This window comes from Taudactylus pleione, unplaced genomic scaffold (assembly GCF_031769625.1).
Source record: "Taudactylus pleione unplaced genomic scaffold, aTauple2 ptg000536l, whole genome shotgun sequence".
NCBI classification, from domain to species: Eukaryota; Metazoa; Chordata; class Amphibia; order Anura; family Myobatrachidae; genus Taudactylus; species Taudactylus pleione.
In genome coordinates, this window is record NW_028284938.1 from 3,530,181 (window position 1) to 3,547,631 (window position 17,451).

The 17,451-nt window shown below is 46.5% G+C and overlaps 1 protein-coding gene across 1 annotated transcript in view; it reads right to left on the bottom strand.

Moving 5' to 3' along the window:
* Positions 1–17,451, bottom strand: part of DNAJB11 (DnaJ heat shock protein family (Hsp40) member B11) — a 34,385-nt gene that overhangs the window by 15,365 nt on the left and 1,569 nt on the right. Inside the window, exons 3-5 of the mRNA XM_088451032.1 lie at positions 14,448–14,545; positions 12,187–12,319; positions 1,907–2,049 (exon numbers count right to left, since the gene is read on the bottom strand). Coding sequence (XP_088307158.1) covers positions 1,907–2,049; positions 12,187–12,319; positions 14,448–14,545 — 374 coding nt within the window. The remainder of the gene's footprint in view (positions 1–1,906; positions 2,050–12,186; positions 12,320–14,447; positions 14,546–17,451) is intronic.

Sequence of the window (17,451 nt, forward strand, 5' to 3'; positions counted from 1 at the left end):
ATGGTAATCTCAATGCCTGATGTCAATCTAAATCAAGCACTCACTACACTGCGCTTTGTATACCAATCATAAGCACTATTGTTATGCAGTGTAAATATTGAGGAAATATTGCTCGATCACTTTCCAATGAGGCAATCATTTCTATTTCCAGCCCGCTAATAGTCTCTCAGGGCCGCGGCCGCGTCTATTAGTTGCTGCGGTTAACAGTAGACTCCCGCTATGCTCTCCCCGCTCTGGGGTAACTATCTAATCAAAGTTGTGTATAACCGTATTAGTTAAACTAGCAGCGGTCAGCGTGTACTCTCATCACCATTACAATGGACAAATTGGACATTGTTTAAATCATGTTATCATGCACAGTAAGGTTCTAAAATAAACAGTAGCTGGTTGAAGCCGACGGCCGTTTCACCATGGGCTCTCTCAAGCCTAAGAGATGTTAGCTTGGCTGGATGTGACCAAACCGAAATGTGTGTCATCACAGAGCCGCACTTCCAGGTACTAGCGTAGCGCTCACGAGACCAAGCTACAACAGGACGCTGCTCTCATGCACACAAGCTCTGAACAGTGACTATTGGGATCTCTCTCTAACATAACTTCACCTACTAAGGTATTCTAGCATGCTCTGATTTGGAGTATGTCAGTATCTGCCCCTGCAATATGTACAGATCACAGGTACACCTACTGATGTCACTCTAAACAGCAGAAGCAAGCACACTTTCTAATTTCCAATCCATACTGGGGTGTCATGCTCTCATTGATCCATTCACTGCATATGCACATTTACTAAAAAGTAGAAGTGACATACGTACAGTATACAAGCATTTGGACTCTTCTATCTCTACTCTTACAAACACCAATTACATGCGATTCTCACAGAAATGTTTAGGGAGGGATTCTGTGAGGAGAGCATTATTGTTTGATGTTATTTCATTCTGTTGGTGTGCCTTTATGGGGAGAACAATGCCTGCGAGAAAAATATACTGCATGAATTAATGGTCACAATTCCTGAAATAGATTTACCTATGTTATTAGATCTCATTGTGCATATTTATTTGTGACATTAACATCTGCAGATATTATATGCGATCCATTAATTATTGTTCCCTTATGAAATATTTTATCATTATACCAAATGTAGAAAATACTTACTATTCAACATCTGTGTGAAATTGGTTCTGGCCTCGTCCACTATATATTTCAGACACCTGATACCCAGTGACTATTAGAGTCAATAGATATTGCTATACATTATAAGGTGTCCTAGTACATTTTATTGTAACATGTTCGCCTTATATTCAAGCCTGATTTTCAATTGATGTTTTTTCTTTTTGTTATGGATTGTTAATTTTTTTGTTTTTTGTTTAAATAACTTAATAAATGTTGTGTTTCAACATTACATAATATTTCCTTACAAGGGTGCGCCCAAAATGAGTTGAGCTTTTTCTGTTCATACCTTTGAATCAACCCCATATTTTGAGCATAGTTGTACTCCACTCCAGGGTGCACCAACAACATTATTATAGACTACTTACCAACAAATCTAATATATATATGTAAAGCAAAAGTTGCTATTATAGATAGATTTGATCATTCCTGTGCGGAATCAACAACTTGACTTTTGAGCAATTACAAGACGTAAGTTACTTAAAGTTTTCATTTAGCTAGCAGAAGTAGGGAAATTTCACAGTAGGTCGAGTGGTAATGGAGGGTGGGTGCGAGCGAGATCAGAACTAAACAGTTACCTTTCATGCCTCTACCCTGGCAAAGCCTTTCATGTATTTTAGTATAAATATTCTAATAGACAGTGAACCTTAACCCAAAAGTGTATTGCACCAGTTTGTGTGCAAGGAACATCTGGTGCTTTCTTCAAACTTACTGAACAGTAAGAACAGAGCATTATTCTTACTTGACATTAGGGCATTCATCACAAACAACTTCCTGCGTCATTTGAAAACGCCCAGGCCCTAGCTGTGTGGTCCTCATTTCTTGGCGACAGTTACATTTACGCTTGCCTGGTGCTTGCCGAGCTACAGGCTTATTCCTTACCACCTGAGGAAACATAGAAGAGTAAAATTGCTTTCATTTAAATTAGGGATGCAGCAAACTGATTGAATAACATAGCAATACAGGTGAATGGGTTGAAACTGTAAAGAAGATGGCAAAGTTTCTCTAATGCGGATGCTGGCAGAAACATTACAAGCAACAACAGTCAGACAAATATATAACACATATGCACTCATGCTTGTTAAGCTGGGCATACACTATACAATTTTCTGTCAGATATCTGTCCAATCTGGCTGGTTGGAATGAAAACCTGGTAATGTATGGGAGCAAATGACAGTCGATCATATGGTTTTAAATCACTGAAAAAAGGACAAAAAGAATTGTTCAAATTGGTTACATTTGTGTGTTTTACCAATTTGTCTGAACAACCATTTTTGTCTGTTTTCCAGTGTTTGTGAGCAAATGGACGATTGTCATTTACTCCCATACATTACCAGGTTTTCATTTGAACAAGCCAGATTGCACAGATAATCGTATAGTGGATGCCCAGCTTTAGTCTTTAAAATATTTAGCTACATTTAGGAAAAATAAACGAAATCAACACGTTGTCCAATCTAAAAGAACTACTAATGGAGCATACACACGGTAAGATTTGTCAGATGTGTCTGATGAACAATTTGAACGATCTGAACGATTTGACCAACGATTTGAACCATGAATGATTTTTGACTGCATTAAAATGAATGGAATCGTCCAAATCTGACTGCAAACACATCAGATGTCATATATAGTTATCTGACCATCAGGAACGCGCATCATTCATCGTTCAGACATGTCAGATTTTCCTTCAGATATGAACGATTTTTTCAATTGTTATCGTTCAGATCTGAAGAAAAATCTGACCGTGTGTATGCACCAGAACAGTCAACATGTGTTAGCATTTTCTCTCATTTCCATGAGAGCTTGAAATATTTGACACATCATTTGCATTTAGTGGCTGAGTGCACGCTATTGTAAGTGCAATAGGCTAAAAACGGTTGTTATTCAGCCGTATCTTATGGCAATTGCTAAAGGCGGGAATACAGTTATTATAGTCTACTTCCTTTGCAAATGTCCAAGGTGTTTATTTATCAATTGGAGGCTTTGCCACAAGATTTACAGGAGTGAGTTTTTTTTAAAGGCAAATTGACACTTTGAAACTGCAGCAAAAAATCGCTTGGGATATCACTACCTATTTATATTTAGATTATATCAGTATTAAATTAGGTTTTATATTTTTATGTTTAGAAACTAGGAAACCTTCATGCAAGCACAGGACAATGACAACAGAATTCACAGCTTGATACGAATGAGAATATTTAATTTATCATCTGGTACATGCGCAATTATTGGAATTAAGAGCATGGGTGTCGTTTTTTTTAAATAATATATTAAACTAGATGCTATTTTTCTCCCAATTCTATATTAACGCCTGCCTAAATAACAGTCATTATCTGGTAAAACAGAGGCCACCCTTAGCCAGGGGAAGTGTGGTAAAGTACTTAAAACTATTGGCCAGTCACACTATGAAGGACATATTTAACAGCATAAATAACATCAGTCCATGTCCCAGTGGAGCGTACCATCTATAACCCCTGCCACACAATGGAGACACTGTCCAAATGTCGACAGGTTCAGAATCTTGACATATTCGGACAGAATGTCAAAATTCAACATGTCGAAAGTAAGAAAATGTAGACATTTTGAACTTATTAGGATTAGGCTGCAGTTAGCGAAGTCGGCATTGTGAACCTGTCGACATTCAGACAGTGTTAACATTATGAATGGCGCTAAGATATATCAAATCACCCTCGTTTACACATTTATTATTCATTTATTATTCCAATGGGAAACTCTTCAGTCTAGGTACTTGGCAAAAAAAACAAAAAAAATCCTCAGATGACATAACTTGTTCCTTGCAGAACCCTGCCAATGAGGTCACTCGTAGGTACTCTCCCTAAGAAAGCATAAGGCTGCGCCAGTTCCCACACTCTGGGAGAGTGCCCACGAGTGTTCTATTATTAGCAATGGGGACAAGTGGTGTCGCCAATGAGGATTTCTTTTTTTTTTGACAAGTACACGGAATGCCTGCATGGAACGAAGATACTTTATCCACTGGGAAAGGTGAGTAATAAGTATACAAGGGGTGTGTCCTTTCTTTTACATTTTTTTTTTCAGGTGGACTACAGGTCCCCAGCGGGCAACATTGCTGGGGCCAGTAACGCACATTTAAAAAACACAATATTATTTATACTATTACCCATTACATATGTACCCAAAGCTCAGGGTGTATTGGCACTAAGGCTGGCTATATCCAGGAGTGAGGTCCACAGGTTTTTTTTTGCGTGCCCCAATCCCCTGAGGAAATCAACCGTGGTGCCATCTCTGAGTAAACAATCCTAGACAGGTAACAAAAATCTGGCCTCTGATGCATACAAAGACCATATTTATATTATTTTCCCAATTACCCTGATTAGGCCATAATCATGATAGGCATTCTATGCATGGGATAACAAAGTAGTAACTATTTCATAATGTGCATAATAGTCTAGAAAAAAAAAGAATACATTTAGTACCTATTCACAACAACCCCATATAGTGCCAATAGTAAAATATGAGATATGGTAAGAACTTACCCTTGTTATCTCTATTTCTACGAAGTCCATAGGGTTCCACAGGATACCTTGGGTATAGGTGTGACGTCAGTCGCAGGGCACCAAAGAGTTAAGCTTTCAGCCTCCCAGGATGCACTAGGTCCCCCTCCTATACCCCGCCCCCGGGCCAAGGCACCTCAGTTAGTTACCAAGCCATAGGCCGGAGGAGGAGAAGGAAGAGAGAGAACAAAGATCTGGACACATACAAGAATCACATTCTCACCAGAGGGAGACGGAAAACCGGTGACCAGAGCAAAGCCCATCTGCAGCACAGGTGCGACAGGGCGGGAGTCCTGTGGAACCCTATGGACTTCGTAGAAATAGAGATAACAAGGGTAAGTTCTTACCATATCTCATATTTTCTACTTCAGGGTCCATAGGGTATCCACAGGATACCTTGGGGATGTCCCAAAGCAGTATCCTTTAAGGGTGGGGACGCTCCTGTGCAGAATGGAGAATCCGCCGCCCGAAGGAAGCATCCTGAGAGGCGAAGGTGTCAAACCTGTAATACCTCACGAAGGTATGGACAGAAGACCACGTAGCAGCCTTGCAGATCTGAACTGCCGAGGCACCACGTCGAGCTGCCCACGAAGGACCCACAGACCTAGTGGAATGAGCCTTCAGAGAAGGAGGGACCGGTAGGCCTTCATGAAGATAAGCTTCAGAAATAGCCATACGGATCCAGGCTGCCAAAGTTTGCTTTGAAGTAGGCCAACCCTTTTTACAGAAGCCATAGAGGACAACAAAGCGTCCGACTTCCTAAACAAAGAAGTGCGGTCAACATAAGTCCTTAAGGCCCGCACAACATCCAAAGAGGCCTCACCCACGGAAAGACCCGGTGAGTTAAAGGCCGGAACAACTATTTCCTCGTTAACATGAAACTGGGAAACAACTTTGGGAAGAAACTCGGGCCGAGTGCGGAGCACTGCCCTGTTCCCATGAAAAACCAAGAAAGGGGGTCTACAAGAAAGAGCCCCTAACTCAGAAACACGTCTGGCTGAAGCAACGGCCAGAAGGAAAACAGTCTTAGCTGTTAGCCATTTAATATCCACTGAGCCCAGTGGTTCAAACGGCGGTCCTTGGAGAGCCCTCAGGACCACAGCCAAATCCCAAGGCGCCACAGGTGGAACAAAGGGCGGCTGAATACGGAGAACACCTTGCATAAAGGTGCGCACATCCGGGATTGTAGCAATCCTACGGTGAAACCAGACAGATAGGGCCGAAACCTGTACCTTCAAAGAAGCAAGGCGAAGCCCATGATCTAGTCCCGCTTGCAGGAAGGCGAGAATCCGAGACAGACGAAACTCCCGCGGTGCATAACCTCTCGGTCGACACCACTGGAAGAACGTATGCCACACGCGATGGTATATCCTCGCGGAAGACGGTTTCCGAGCTCATAACATGGTACGCACCACAGAGCTGGCAAACCCCCAGGACCTCAGCATGGCCGTCTCAACAGCCACGCCGCCAAAGACAGCCGAGTGAGGTCCGGGTGAAGACAAGGACCCTGAGACAGAAGGTCCGGTCGTAGCGGCAACCGCAGAGGACTGTCCACGGACAGACCCTGAAGGTCTGAGAACCAGTGCCGTCTGGGCCACGCGGGAGCTATCAACAGGAGCGTCCCTCCTTCCTGTTTGAATTTCCGGATTACCCGTGGAAGAAGGGAGACCGGAGGGAACAGGTATGCGAACCTGAACGTCCACCGAACGGACAGAGCATCCACCAGAGACGCCCCTTCGTCTCTTGTGCGAGACCCGTACACCGGCCACTTGTTGTTGTGCCGGGACGCCATGAGGTCGATTTCTGGAAGACCCCACCTGTCCACCAGTAGTTGAAAAACGTCCGGGTGCAGGGACCATTCCCCTGGATGAACGTCCTGGCGACTTAGAAAGTCCGCCTCCCAATTTAGCACTCCCGGGATGAAGCCCGCTGATATGGCCGGAAGATTGCGCTCCGCCCAAACCAGGATCCGAGAGACCTCTACGAGAGCCGCCCGACTGCGAGTTCCTCCTTGCCTGTTTATGTAGGCCACGGTGGTAGCATTGTCCGACTGGACCTGCACTGGGTGACCCTGGAGAAACCGCTGTGCCTGCAGGAGAGCATTGAAGACCGCACGGAGTTCCAAGATATTTATTGGAAGCTCCGCTTCTGTCGGTGTCCACCTGCCCTGGAACAAGTGTGGACCCGAAACTGCTCCCCAGCCCCGAAGACTGGCGTCCGTTGTCAACAGGACCCAATTTGGAACCCAGAACGGACGTCCCTTGTTGAGGTGGGTCATCTGTAACCACCACGCAAGGGACAGGCGAACCTCCGGGGTGAGCACAATCGTCTGGAACTTCAGAGACTGAGGCAGCCCGTTCCACTTGGACAGGATCAGGTGCTGCAGAGGTCTGGAGTGAAACTGGGCGTATTCCACCATGTCGAACACCGACACCATGGAGCCCAGTAACCTCATCGCCGAGTGTAAGGACACCCGGCGGCTGTGCAGACAACTGCGCACCCTTGACTGTAAAGCAGAGATCTTGTCCTCCGTCACGAAGATCCTTTGCTGTCCCGAGTCCAATAAGGCTCCAAGATGCAGAATCCTCCGAGACGGGATTAGAGTGGACTTCTGCCAGTTGATTAGCCAGCCGTGCCGCTGCAGCAGTGCAATGGTCAGGTCCAAGTGGTGTAACAGGAGCTCTGGAGAACCTGCCACCAATAACAGGTCGTCCAAGTACGGCAACATGCGGACTCCTTGCAGCCGCAGAGAAGCCGCCATGACCGCCATAGCGTCCTGTATGTCCAATGACACCATGTAGTCCCCAGGTTCCAGCGCCAGAATGATGGACCGTAGGGTCTCCATCCGAAACTTCGGGACCCGCAAAGACTTGTTGAGTGCTTTGAGGTTGAGAATCGGACGATATGACCCATTGGGTTTCTGTACCAAAAATAGATTTGAATAGAAACCCTGGCCCCTCTGGGAGAATGGAACAGGCACTATAACTCCAGCCTGGAGCATAGTGTGCAATACCTTCCGCAGCTCCGTAGCCTTGTTCCGGTCTGATGGTAGACCCGTGGTGAAGAATCGAGCCGGGGGTCTGTGCCGGAAGGAGAGGGCGTACCCGTGAGAGACCACCTCCAGAACCCAAGTGTCTGTCGTAGTGAACGACCAACACCGGGAGAACTGCAGCAGGCGGCCTCCCACCCTGGGATCCCCCAAGGGGAGACCCGGACCGTCAGGCCGCAGGCTTGTCATCTGGCTTGGGGGCCGGACGTCTGGTACTCCATGCCTGTTTCCGGGGCTTGACCGATTTCTTAGGGCCAGCCTGTCGAGGAAACGACTGTGGTTTGGGCCTGCCCTGGGCCCTAGATGACCGAAAGGACGATGGTCCAGAACCAGAAGGAGCAGCGGCCGACGGGAGACAAGCAGATTTGGCTGCCGCCAGCGTGGCCACAATCTTATCCAGATCCGGACCGAAGAGAACTTCTCCGGTAAACGGCAACGCTTCCAGACCTTTCTTGGATCTGCGTCCGCCTTCCAGGATCGCAGCCACAAGGTGCGACGAGCAGCTACCGCTGCTGAAGAAATTCTAGACACCAGAGTACTAATGTCTAGAGCCGCCTCGTTGATGTAGGTGGCCGAATCACGGAGATTGCCAAACAACTCCGCTTGTTCGGCCGGACAGTCGGATTCAAAAGAAGCCTCTAATGAATCCGCCCAGCGCTCCATCGCTCTGGCAACCCAGCAAATGGCCATAGCCGGCCGTGCTGCCCCCCCTGCAAGGGAATAAGCGGACTTCAGGCAGATTTCTACCTTGCGGTCCGTAGCATCCTTAAGGGAGGACATGGATGGCATCGGCAATGTGGCACTACGGACAAGACGGGTCACGTGAGAATCCACCTGTGGAGGGGATTCACACTTAGCAAAATAATTATCCGCGAACGGATAAGCCACCGCCAGGCGTCTCTGCGGCTGGTATCTTTTGCCAGGTTGTTTCCACGCCTCCTCTAAATGGTCCACCAACTGACCCGAAAGAGGAAAGACTGTGGCATCGCCCTTCACATCTTTGAAAAAGGCATACTTAGATTTAGCCGCTGGGGGAACTTCGTCCTCAATCACCAAGGCTGTGCGGACCGCCCGAATAAGTCCAGGAATATATACTTTGGACTTAGCATCAGCGTCCTTAGTATGGAAAGGTTCCTGATCGTAAGGATCCAGAATCTCCCCATCATCAGACGTCCCTTCGTTATCCTCATAAGGAGCGGACAGAGACGCCACCGGCCTTTTATGAGGCCGCATCACAGACTCCCCTTGCAACACATCCGACAAGTGCTGTACAGAACTCGTCAGGGAGTTAACCCACGCTGGCTCCTGAGAACCCGGGAGCGGGGAAATAGGGGGTACCACCAATTGTCGTGGGAACCCCTGCATGGGTGACGACACCACAGACTGCTGGGACAAACCCATCGGAGTAAACGCGGGCTGCGGAGCTAACTGGCCCACTAAAGCTGTTAACGCCTGAGCGAAACAAGCCCAGGGCGGCTCCTGTACCGGTGCTGTAACCGTAATAGGCCGCGCCATGGACAAACACTGCCGGCAAAGGCCCTCCGCGCTACCCTCCCCCTCCGCTAACGGTACTTTGCACGTGGTACACTGTAGCCGGAGGGGAAAATCACTTTCAGACATGATGGCACCACGTATGTGACCTCTCTCACCAATTAAGTATTAAATAGGCGAGAGACCACCCTGCAGCACCGCACCGCAAGGGCTTTAGCAGAAAGAACAGGGACAGTAATAAAGCTGACAGTTTAGAGAAGAATAGTTACAGGCAGCGCTAGCACAGTCACATACAATGCAGAGAAATAACAATTCCTGCACTAACAGCGCTGATCACTCAACTACACAGACACAGGGCCTGGTAGGACACAGCGCTGCATACACAGACCTGAGCCACAGCGGAGGAGAGGTATGCGGGGGGACCCAGACCACGATGCTTCCTTCCAGACTTCCAGCAGCGTTCACCATGCGTTGCAGAGAAGATGGCCGCCGAGGAGCAGCGAGGAGGCTGGCCTGGGGGAGGAGCGCTGACACAGGACCAGTCGGCAGCATGCAGAGAGGGCTGTGTGCAGCGGGGGAGGCGCCGGCTGTGAGACAGGGAAGGCGCGCTCCCCTGGCATGCATTTAACCCCTGGGACGCCGCAGCGCTACCGCTCTGCTGCGGTCCGCTGTCCCAGGGGGTAGTGGAAGCGCAGGTTGGTCGCCTGGCTCCACGCTGCAGCCAGTCCCCAGGGAGCCCCCTGCCTGGGGACTTAGGACCATGTGATCAGCGGGGACCCACCGCGGGACCCCGCTGCTTACCTCTGTCCCCCTTGAATCCGGCCATGGTCCGGAGCATCTGGGGTCACCGCTAGCTGTGACCCCAGACGCCCACCAGCATCCCCGGATCAGTACCGGCGTTCTGGTACCGGCGGGGTGTAGGGAAGACAGCATGGACGTCAGGACTGACTGTCCATGCTGTTCATCCAGATGTGCAGCCACAGCTGCATGAAGAAAAAGCTTCAGGGGCTCTTCTAGCCCCCACTCCAACAGGTGCACCCGACTCCGGCCGGGCACCAAACTAAACTGAGGTGCCTTGGCCCGGGGGCGGGGTATAGGAGGGGGACCTAGTGCATCCTGGGAGGCTGAAAGCTTAACTCTTTGGTGCCCTGCGACTGACGTCACACCTATACCCAAGGTATCCTGTGGATACCCTATGGACCCTGAAGTAGAAAGAGGTTTATATCAAGCATGTTAATGACATACAGTACATGCCACTATATCAGGGCTTGACAAATTTTTCTAAAATCTAGGAGCCAGCTTAAAAGTTTAGGAGCCAGACCATCGCCCCAACTAAAATATATGAAACTTCGTATAGACCACAACACAAGCCCCTTCAATGCCCCTCAGAGCTTCCAACATGACTTTTCAGTGCCCATCACCTCCAACCACATGCCTATCTCAGGTGCCCAATATATAGTATAAAACACATTATGTAACAAGTAATAACAGCTGAGCCGCCAAAGAGGAGACCAAGGACCGGAGATGACACAGCTAAACGCTGTACTCCGGGTTTTTTTATAGTAAGTGTTGGGGACAAGGTGTGGGGGCCCCGGGGTTGCCGCCCGCCTATAATCCTGTCTATATCCTGCACAGCCGCAATCTGGGGAACTGCTTACTCGGATCCTCCGTCCCTGAAAAATCTGGTCGCCAGGCAACAAAATATAGTCGCCAAGGCGACCTGGCCCCCGGGATTTATCGAGCCCTGCACTATATGCTGCCTCATAAAGCCACAATCTAGTTTAGTAAACGACCAAATAGCATCAGTAAATCACAATATAGCATTCATAATGTCCTAAATGGCCTTGGCAATTCCACTATATAGCCTCATAAGCCAGCTTCTATATGCTCTCCACCTGGTCTCATTTTGTTCCGCATCACTCACTATCCAACAAATGCTCACTCATAAAGGAGTTTATAATACTGCTCCCTCTTCTAGGAAACTGCTAACTACAAAGCAACATCAGCATTGTCAATTTTGCTTATAATGAATTGTGATTTAGATAGAGTTCACAGCAGGAGCACAGTGTCAGTGATACAGCAAATCCCAGAACTAAATAATGCTTACTCTATCTGGCCCAAATTGCCATACTTCAACTGAAGAGCAGGTGCAACTTTTTGTCACAGCTCTGTCTTGCACCCTGGAAATATCTGGCAAATAGGGAGGGCTAAAATATAAGACAGAGGGGTAACTGTACTTGGGGGACGCAAGATAACATTAGGGAAAATATCAAACCAAAACCTAGATTATACTGATGACCAATGCGGTTCATATGCAGCCAGGTGTCAGCAGGTGCCATGTAAGTTCTCAGTAACTGGAAATTACAGAAGATCTCTGGATCTCTGGAACTAGAAAGCACCTACATGGCACAGATTGTTTTTTTTTTTATTTTTTTAACATATTTAATTAGTTTTCAGCTGATTGAAGTTATTGCTAATGATGATTATCTTCAGCATGGATCGTTGCACTGGGAGGAGAAGCAGCCTGAGGCATATGGGCAGTGGTTTCTACCCCTACATGGGTACGTACCATTGCCGGCCTTGGGAGAGTTAACACTCTGTGCAGGTGCGATTCGTATGAAGGCTGCTGTGCGCTGTACCCTGTGCAGCCCTGCCGCTCCTTCCCTCCACCTCTCAACCTTCAACTTAAAACTTCTTCACTAGCGGCGGGGTGGAGGGCGGAGATCTCCTCCGGAGCCGGCCCTGTTGATGCCGCCCTGTGCAGCTGCACTGCACGAAACATCCCTCGAACCGACCCTGGTACGTACAGTGCGTAAACTATACCTTAATGTACTTGGGTGACATTTGCATTGATAATATTGAATAACTGTTAACCTCGTATGCATGGCTGATGATATGCATATTTTTGTAAAAGGAAGCTGCAAGTCAAAGCACAAAAGTAAATCATACCTCTACAAAATTCCCAGAGTAAACTTCTTCCAATGTCACTTCTAGATCAATTATTATGTCACTGCCACGTGGAACGTTTCTGTCCTGTTGACGTGGATTGCCTCCAAACATGAATCCAAAGTCCCCAAAGAAACTAAGAAGAAAATAGGTTTATGTAGCTGTTGAAGATACAAGAATAATGAGATTTTGCCATGTGCACGCTGGCAAATTTAATCTTATTGCTACACAGATGATCAACTTTATCATTACTCATCAAGGTACCAATTAATGTGCATGAACAGAGATAAAATTTAAATTACAAAATACTCTTCTTTAAAACTAAAAATGTTCAAAGGACATTCCTAATCAATTCAAACTTGGTGCTGCTTGCTTTTTGATGTGGCACTGGAGACCTGGCATAGATAGAGTACTGCATACTCCCATCACCTGGATGTGGAAAATCACCTCATGATTATTTTGATCTTAGAACAATAAAGTAATGAGTAACTTAAATTGGTCAATCTAAAAATGGGACAGGGCAGGCACAAATACCATATTTAGGTCAGGGAAGGGTTATTGTAAAATAAAGGACCAAAATGTACAACATCCATCAAAATATATATGTCTGTTAAGCAGGACCTACTGGTAGCTTCTCACAGTTATCAGTAATTAAACAAAAGGATGTGTTATACTAAGGATCTAGTAATGCATTAGTAATAGGCAATAATATATGGATTGGTGATGTAACTGTTGAGGTTATAAACAAGAGTACAGTATGTTGTGTGATAGCATTTTTGGTTTCCTAAGCCTTCTAGCATTCACCTTCTATATCAGTCTGCTCCATTCTGCTTCCCTTGCCTCCACCCATTTGGCTGTCTTGTGGTCACGCCCGGATCCGAGGAATGCCCTACTGAGGGGCTCAAAGCTGAGGTCCCGTGTTGAGGGAGGAATCGAAGGCGAGGGGCCTGAATGTAAGTTCTCTTCATCCAGAAGTATCAGATGTTGACGAGAAAGGCGCGGAGTCTAACCTGCCAGGAGGTGTTCACCAGTGACCCCTCCAAGCAGGATATGGGTTTAGCTGCTCCCAGCAAGCAGGTTGCAGCCCTTTGGTCAGATATCCGAATCGAGTGGGAAATGGAGAGAGATACACAGCTATGTCCCAGAGGAAGTACTTTGGAGAAGTACAAGTACAGGTTCTGTACCTATAGGTACAGAGTTGGCACAATGGGAATTGCTTCCTGAAGTGATATACAGAAAGACAGGAGGGCAGGTCCACAGAGGAGTAGGATACTCTGCTGGCACTGGAGGAGGATGGTGATAGCACTAAAATAGACGAGCAGAAAGTGGATCCTGGCGCACCTTTGGAGCAGAAGGATGACCCAATGGTTGTACTCGGTTGTACTGCGTACACGAGGTACGAATGGAGACATACCAGAGGATGACACAGTGGTTGTACTCAGTACATGTGGACTGAGTACACGGGGTGCGAATTGAGAGATACACCGGAGGATGGCACAGTGGTTGTATTCGGTAGATGTGGACTGAGTGCACAGAGTGCGATGCCAGACGCTCCGGAGGATGACAATCATACTGTAATCAGTTGCAGTATGCTGAGTACACGGAGTGCGAATGGAGATGCACCGGAGGGTGATAGAAGTTGGAGACTCAATAGCAAGGAATAGGTACCTGGAACGAAGTGACGGCAAACATACACCATTAGTAACAACGTTGTGCAGGCAACTTCCTGGTGTCCAGAGCCCAGTATATGTACCCTATGGTAGTAGTTCATAGGCTGACAGAGTCAACTGACCGAGACCACGCTACCATTGGTTGAAGGAACAGCCAGGTGAGAAGGACTATCATGGCAGCGCCCATGACTGCAAACCCGGTAACCAAGACAGAGCCGCACATGGAAATCCCGGAGCGCCTAAGGCAGAATCCTCAGCGCGTCACCCGCCACCGCACCTGACGCCTGACCACACAAGTAGTCAGGAGAAGCTGGGGTGAGTAACGGGCGATACTAGGCCGAACCCTGACACTTGTGAGGGTTAAGAGAGTCGCAAACTAGATATTGTAATTTACAGGAAACTGGAAGGGTTGCAATCCATTCCCAATGGAACGGTGTTCCAATGTTTTGAACTTGTACTTGAAGATGTTACACATAGGGTTGCGCTTTATCTAATATATATTTAAGAGTTAAAATCCCATTACAGAATAAAAGAAAAAACAAACATTAATATCTGAAAGGTTAAGGAAATGGTTGCTTTGATATAATGGCTTACTGTGAGAATATATCGCCATGGGAACTCTGGTGTCCATCTTTAAGCCCTTCTTCACCATATGCATCATATTGCTTTCTCTTTTCCTCATCAGACAGCACCTAAAACATACAAACCAAACCATAAAGTCCAAAACAATGCAAACTGTCAGAAATATGCAGTGCTAAAGATCTGATTTTAACTGAAATAAAATGAGGGTACATTACCATCACGATACACTTGTACAGCAGCAATAAAACTGCACATGTGTATTTGTGATTATCACTAAACTTGAGCCATTATGACAAACCATTTCCTGCACTAACAATATGTAAACATGTTCTCCAAATGTTACATAACATGAGGTGCTGGATATGGTATTTACAAGGACATCAAATAAATAAACAAATCTTGAATTACTTATTATTGTAATAAAGGCAGCTTTTAGGTGCTAAAATAATTAATAATCTGTTGGGCATAATACGTCGACAGTCCTCATATAGAAAGTGATGAAATGTTGACATGATAGAATGTGGACATATCATCCCTGGAAGCCGAGCGGTGACCATGCTTCCGATGGCTACAGTGACATCTTCTGGGTCCTGGGTGAGTATTTATCCCTAACCCCTCCCCAACATAACCCTAATGTCAACATTTTACCTGTTGACTTTCTGTGTTGACCTGTTGTCTGTCAACATTTTAACAATGTTGACATAACAACGTTTTAACTACATCCCTTTAAATCCACCTCCCAAGTACAACCGCCTCAGTTAGACCACTCGCCAACAGCTCCAAGCGGCACAGCAATGACTTTTAATGAAATGCTTATAAAAAAATATAATTTAAAAATATATTACTTTCCATAAAACCCATTTAAATAGATAATGATGTAAGGTTCTTGAATGTTTACGAAAAACTCTTGTCTCAATATTTATAACATACAATTATAGGCTGTAAAGGGATACATTTAAAGTTATGCTTTTTGCACATTTATTTAAAAGACATTGTAACTGCAACCTTCTGTATAACAACCATACAGCTTCTAGGTGATATTTATTCATGTTACCATCATCACCGTTATCAGTCATGTAACTGCAGGGCATGCAGCTCCTACGTGGACAGGGGCAATGACCATAACAATGTGTTACCATCTGTTAGAGTAGGCTGCCCTAATGCCCGCTATGAGGTTCTGTATACTTAAAGACAGGATGTAGTCAGGAAGGGGGTGGTCGAAATACTGACCGGCGGCTTCCCGACAGCGAAATCCCGACATGGGACTCAATGGCGGATCCAGGGGGGGCAATCAGGGTGATAGCCCCCCGTAACACACAGCCACCTTGTACACAGTACAGGCAGCCTCCTGCCTCTAAAGATGGATTTAGTGATCTGTGCTACGCATTCTGCACGCAGCGCGGAGCCCGGGGACATGCTGCATGGCGCTACAAAAAGTAGTGTGAATGGCTGTGCCTTCTGTGTAGGCTGCCAATAACTGCAGTCGTGGAGTGGAAGTGTCCCAATGTCCGACAATGACAGTTTTTTCCAAGCAAGCTGACCTGAAACCCTTTATAAAAAAAAAAAAAAAAAAAATTTAGGTTCCTTATAAGAATGGACCTCCTGTAAAGCACAGCACCAATAGACATACAATATGTGAGTACTCCAGTAATCAGACAGGACACCATGTTCTTTTCCACTGTACACACTAACACCTCATTTAAACTGGAGCCTTGCTGCCCATACAAAGCAGTGGCATGCAAGCAGTGCCCACAAAGAAAAGTGGCACATATTATACATGTAAATGCCCATACACAGAAGTGTCACAATAACACACATGCAGCTCCCGTACAGGTCACTAGCACTTAAGTAGTGCCAATGCAGAGCAGTGGCACAGTAGCCCACCCATTGCCCATGAAGTGCAGTGGCTCTGCAGCACATATGTGCAGTTCCCATGTAAGGCAGTGACACCATAGAAATTGTGCAGCTCCCACACAGAGTAATGGCATGGTAGCAATGCCAGTGTCCATAAAGTAAAATGGCACATGTAGTGCCCACACAGTAGTGGCCCAGTAGCAGATACTTGAAGTTCCCATGCAGGGCAGTGGCACAGTGGCATGGCCAGTGCCCACACAGGGAAGTAGCTCATACATGCAGTGGCCACAAAGAGATATAGAAGATACATGCATAGAACAAGATGCATGCCTCTCTACCTGCCACCTCCATGGGTGTCTCTGTCATCCTCATGTCTGCCATCCCTATATGTTCCTCAGCCTCCCCCAATGATTGTCTCTGGCTCCCCCAGGGGTGAGAGATGGATGCAGGGAGTGAGAGAGTGAAGGGAGTAAGCGGTACAGGGGATGAGAAAGGGAAGCAGTGAGTGAGAGATACAGAAAGAGAGGGTAGGAAGTGAGAGGTCCAGAGGCAAGAAAGGGATAGAGGGAGTAAAAGGTCCAGGGTTGATAGATGAAAGGAGATAGTGAGAGCTGTAAAGTGTGAGAGAGGGAAGGAAGGAGTGAAAAGTGCACGGTTAAACACAAGTGAGAGGTGCAGGGTCTAAGTAAGGGAAGGAAAAAATAAGATGAAAAGGGGTGACGAGAGACATTAAGGAAAGGTGAAATAAAAAATATATAGGGAAGAGATGTATGGACACAGCAGAGTAGACAACACAAGTTTCTTAACTTTATAGCATACAACGTGGCTTTTTTTTATACCTAAAACTGATTTCACACCAAAATCCATAAAGTTTTTGTGGTTGCAGGAGTACCCCAGACTCACAGCCATTCTATTCAGTTTTCTATACCCCCGCTACTAAATTCCAGGTACGTGTGTGTGTGTACACACATACATACCGCCCCCCCCCCCCCCTAAAGCAAGAGTCTAGATCCGCCCCTGATGGGACTAATGATAGGCGTCTAAATACTGAAGCCTATCATAAGCCCCACGCCGAAATCCCGACTCCCGGCATACTGAATGTAGGTAAGCCGGGTGTCGGGAGCTGATAGCCACGGGGGAGAATGGGGGTTATGTTTAGGGA